Consider the following 5434-nt stretch of genomic DNA (forward strand, 5'->3'; position numbering starts at 1 on the left):
CCAGGGGCCAGCACGCCCGGCGCAAGCGTGCCTGCGCCCGGCGCAAGCGTGCCTGCGCCCGGCGCAAGCGTGCCTGCGCCCGGCGAGACTTAGTCAGAGAATCCAAAGCTCTCTCGCGCCTGGCGCAATACCCGATTGCGCCCAGCGCAGGCCAAGCAGAGACCTCCCTTGATCTCGCGCCCAGTGCAAACCAAATTGCGCCCAGCGCCCTCGAGGCAGAGACTCCCAAGGAGTCTCACGCCCAGCGCGACAAGGGTCGCGCTCAGCGCAGCACAACAATATCATCATTCAGCTCAATAATCATTCATCACTAACAGCTTAAAACAACATGATCAACACCTAATACGACCCAACCATCTTGTTTACAACTCATCTATCTTTTCAAATTACTCACCCAAACAACAAGAGTACACCTAAGCACCTAAAACAATTTCCAACTTAACCAAATCACTAAATGTGAAATGGCAACCATCACAGCAAATAGCGAATCAGGAGTTATACTACTCCTACCATGCTCATTCTTATCTCATATGCTACAACTCAAATGCAATACTACTAACCACATGCAACCCAAAAACATCAACAATCACAACATGCATGCATCCAAAACTCAAGAAAAAATCATCAATGTTCAACCTTCCATCAAGAAACCAAAAACCCCAAATTTCCATCAAACCTCGAAACCCCGAAAATGAAAATCTTTCAAACACAACCATCAATCTCCAAGAATTAGACAATCCGTGAGTTTCTAACTCACTCAACAACAACCAACGCAAAATCCTAGCTTCCCTTACCTCGGTGAGACGATTCCGAGCTCCGGGAAGAGAAGGAAGAAGAAGAAGCTTGAAGAAGAGCTCCGCACGGTTCAGCTAGCAATCCAACACCATTACTCAGCTCCTAAGATCACCACCACTGCCACCCAAGATCAGAGGAAAAAGGAAACAGGGAAAAGAGAGAGTAAAAGAGAATTGAGAGAAAGTGAGTTGAGATGGAGAAAATGAGAAGAGTGAAGTGAGTAGGGAGAAGGAATATATGAACGGGGTCTCACAACCTCCCCAACAACAAGAGTTTTCGTCCCCGAAAAGAGACTTACTTGGGAAAAGAAACAGATACTGCTCCCTGCACTGCAGCTCAACCTCCCAAGTTGCCTCACCAGTAGCTGCATCCCATAACACCTTCACCAGGCAATAAACTTGCCTCTCAGCTCCTTCAGCTTATGATCAACTTCAGCTACTGGCAACTTCTCAAATGTCAGATTCTCCTTCACCCGCACATCAGCTAGCTCAACCACATGACCAGGGTCATGGACATACCTCCCCAACAGGGACACATGAAATACATCGTGTAGGTTTGAAAGAGACGGTGACAAAGCCAACCGATAAGCAACCAGACCCACACATTGTATGATTTGATAGGGACCAACAAACCCCGGTGTCAACTTCCTTGCCTTCACTACTCTACCCACACCAGAGGTTGGGGTCACCTTCAGAAACACATGCTCCTCTTCAGCAAACTCCAAAGGCTTTCGCCTTTTATCAGCATATGACTTCTGCCTATTTCGAGCAGTCTTCATCCTCTCTTGAATCAGCTTCACCTCCTCAGTAGTCTGTAGAATTAGCTCCGGTCCCACAACCACCGACTCACCATCTTGATACCAACATAGAGGAGTCCTACATCTTCTGCCATATAAGGCTTCAAACGGCTCCAACCCAATACTAGCATGAAAGCAATTATTATACGCGAACTCAACCAGCGGTAGGACCTCCTCCCAGCTCAAACCAACAGCCTTCTTAGTTCCCAGCAAACCAAGAAGTTTCACCAATTCCACATCTTATAACTGCTTCTGTCCAACCTGCCTCAAGAACTCACTAGTTATGGTAATCATCCCATAATTAATGTGATCTTGGGCTAATTCCACATAGAGATTCAAATCCCTGAACTCCTCAACCAGCTCCAGTTCTTTCTCCATCATGCAAGACATGTGGATGAATTTCCTACTCAGCGCATCAGCCACAACATTGGCTTTCCCAAGATGATACATCAACGGGAAGTCATAATCCTTCAGAAATTCCATCCACCGCCTCTGCCTCATGTTCAGCTCCTTCTGATCAAACAAGTACTTCAGACTCTTGTGATCACTGAAGACACTGAACCAAGCACCATACAGATAATGCCTCCATATCTTCAAGGCAAAAACAACCGCCGCCAACTCAATTGCCTTGAAGCATATGTCACTACTTTCCTGTTTTGCATCAGCATGCACCCCAGACCCTGGTGAGAAGCATCGCAGTACACATCAAAAGGTTCACCAGAATCTGGCAACACCAGCACAGGAGAAGAAGTCAACCTCTTCTTCACCTCATCAAACTCCGCTCACAGGCACCTGTCCAAATGAACGGCTGCTCTTTCCTTGTCAACTGGGTTAGAGGCGCTACTATCATGGAGAACTTTTCAATGAACCTTCGATAGTAACCCACTAAACCCACAAAGCTCTGAATATCCCTGACAGTCCTTGGATGTCCCCACTGCAACGCCGACTCCACCTTAGCCAGATCAACAGCAATCCCCTCAGCTGAGATCACATGACCCAAGAACTTCACCTCACTCAACCAGAACTCACATTTTGAAAGCTTAGCGTACAGCTGCTTCGCTTTCAAAACCTCCAGCACTAACCTCAAGTGCTCTCTATGCTCCTCCGGGGTCCTTGAATAAATCAAGATATCATCAATGAACACCACAACAAATTTATCCAAGAACGGCTGAAAGATCCTGTTCATGTAATCCATGAACACAGTAGGGGCGTTGGTCACGCCAAACAGCATCACAGCATACTCGTAGTGACCATACCTAGTCCTGAAAGCAGTCTTCGGTATGTCACCCTCCTTCGCCCTTATCTGGTGATATCCTGACCTTAAGTCAATCTTCGAGAAAACGGATGCTCCCCTCATTTGATCCATCAAGTCATCTATCCGGAAAAGTGAATATTTATTCTTAATGGTAAACTTGCTCCACTGCCAGAAATCAACATACGATCGACTACCTCCATCTTTCTTCTTCACCAGCAACACGGGAGTACCCCACAGCGATACATTCGGTCACACCAACTACTTTTCTAACAGGTCCTCTAACTGACCTTTCAGCTCAACCAGCTCAGCAGGAGCCATCCCATAGGGAGCCACCAACACTGGCCCCGCACCTGGAACCAAGTCAATGCTAAACTCCATCTCCCTAACAGGAGGCAATCCAGACACCTCATCAGGGAACACCTCAACAAAATCCCTCACCATATCAATCTCAACAATGACCCTCTCGGTCTCCACAGTCATAGCAGCAAGCAGAAGACAACACTTTGCTCCATTCCCTCAATAATGATTCAGCTTGACCAGCTGAAATCAATAGCTCCTCCTCCACCTAAGGAAGGATCAACCGCCTAATGGCACAATCTTTAAGGATGCGACTGACAAACAACCAATCCATCCCTAAGACTATGTCAATATCCACCCAAGGTAAACAGATCAAGTTCACCTTGTACCCCTCCACCAATGCTCAGCCTCCCCAACCAGCATATAGACAACATATGCCAGTCTCCTCTCTTGAGAACATCCCAGCATAGTGAAGATCTTCTCCATCTCACAGATCCAGTGGTCAGCTACCTCTGGGTTTGCATCTCCCTTGAACTGAGGAGGACGACATTTTCGGAACTCAGCTAGATCCCGGCTCTCGTACGACCCCCAAGGGCCTTGCTGCACCAGCTACAGCTCTATCAGCGTCCATCCTAGCAAAATAAGCATTTTGCTGCTGCATAGCCATAGCCATCATCTCTATGGCACGGGCTATCAGCTCATTGGTTATAGTCATTGTCTACAGAAGTAACAGCATCTTCAGTACACAACAACTAAACCAAACAACAATCAACAACACAACAAAACAACACAGCAATCAACACAACAAATAACATAGCAAGACAACACAGCAAGACAACACAGCTAGACAGCACAACACAGAGCTCAGCACAACAAAAGCCTAAAGGAACCACCCCCAAAGAGTGTCCACTAGACTCGAACTGCTCTGATACCACTAAAGTGTAACGACCCGGCTGGTCACTACACGCTACACCGTACACCAGAAACCGGACAGAAAAGAACAAGTGTATACATATAGTGTCTAGAATATACATATATACATGTTCAAGTCTGACTAGATTCAAAATGTACAAAAATACGTCCAGAGCTACTACACCAAGTAGCTAAAACACCAAAACGTCCATAAGAAATAAGCTCTATCTGCCAGCTACAGACCTGCCACAAGCCACCAACCTATCCCTGCTCTGCTCCCATACATAGTATGATCATCGCAGTCCAAACCACATGGAAACAACAAGGGTAAGCTAGTGAAAGAAACAACATACATATACATAAATTTAAGAATAGTAAACAGCTACAGCTATCAGAACATCCATTAGCCTAACAACATCAGCTACGTATATATATTTATAACATCACACATCTCACATCATTCCACAATAACAATAGTACACATCGATAAATAGTAGTAAACACACAATGCGTCGTCACACATATCTGCTCGGAGATCTCCTATAACAGCTCAACCTTACGGCCTGCAACAGCTCCTATCAACACGGAGCACAACACCGACTTAGCGGCTATAACAGCACTACAATAGTGGCTAACAGCACCGACATAGCGGCTATAACAGCACCACAATAGTGGCTAACAGCACCGACATAGCGGCTATAACAGTACCACAATAGTGGCTAAACACAGCATACAGTTTAGCAATAAACAGCACAACAAAATCAGCATACAGCACAACCAAGTAGTATTCAACACAACTTACTACTCATAACTCAACTCATCATTCTAGAGCACAACCATATTATAAATCAGCATTTAAAATTATCAATAACAGCCCAGCTCAGCATAGCGAGATACATCTATTACAGCTTAACGTCATTTTTTAGCATTTACATCTAGTCAGCACAACATATTTATCAATTACATCTCAACTCAACAATCACAACAAAATTCAACAATTATCAGCATATAATTCAGCTCGACTCAAACAATAAAGTTTAGCATTAGCATCACGTAGCACAACTCAGCATTACATCATTAACAACATACCGCACAACACAACTTTTCATCACACGGCATTGGCAACATTAATCAGCATAAACAACATTCAGCACAGCTAAGCTTAATAGCACAGCCTATCGTCTTACCGCACATCTAAGCATCTTACAGCAACATACACCTAACACAACTCATCATCATCAAACAACAATTTCAACTAGTCATCACATCATATTCATCAATTTCGACTTAGTTCAGCATGAAACAATATTGTCAACAAATTCAGCATATAACTTTACATCCTCATACGCGCCCGGCGCACTCATGGTCACGCCTGGCAT

General features: G+C 45.0%; 1 protein-coding gene across 1 annotated transcript; it reads right to left on the reverse strand.

Moving 5' to 3' along the window:
• Nucleotides 1–1790: 1790 nt before the first annotated feature.
• Nucleotides 1791–5174, reverse strand: LOC145954939 (uncharacterized). The gene is made up of 9 exons (XM_083069632.1): nucleotides 5145–5174; nucleotides 3561–3752; nucleotides 3306–3411; nucleotides 3134–3196; nucleotides 2911–2965; nucleotides 2621–2703; nucleotides 2461–2525; nucleotides 2271–2352; nucleotides 1791–1852 (listed from the first exon to the last, which is right to left on the reverse strand). Exons 1-9 carry the CDS (start codon nucleotides 5172–5174, stop codon nucleotides 1791–1793), a joined length of 738 nt encoding a protein of 245 aa, XP_082925758.1.
• Between the last annotated feature and the right edge of the window lie 260 nt (nucleotides 5175–5434).

Source organism: Cajanus cajan, chromosome 2, assembly GCF_000230855.2.
Source record: "Cajanus cajan strain Asha chromosome 2, NIPB_CcT2T_4, whole genome shotgun sequence".
Lineage (NCBI taxonomy): Eukaryota > Viridiplantae > Streptophyta > Magnoliopsida > Fabales > Fabaceae > Cajanus > Cajanus cajan.

What these genes read in the sequence shown, in the direction of transcription:
- LOC145954939 (XM_083069632.1), bottom strand. Translation starts at nt 5,174, where the DNA reads ATGCCGTGTGATGAAAAGTTGTGTTGTGCG. An exon ending in ATGAAAAGTTGTGTTGTGCG is followed by an intron (nt 3,753 to 5,144) that starts GTATGTTGTTAA and finishes ATAGAGCTGTAG; the next exon opens with CTGGTGCAGCAAGGCCCTTG. An exon ending in CATATGTTGTCTATATGCTG is followed by an intron (nt 3,412 to 3,560) that starts GTTGGGGAGGCT and finishes ATCCTTCCTTAG; the next exon opens with GTGGAGGAGGAGCTATTGAT.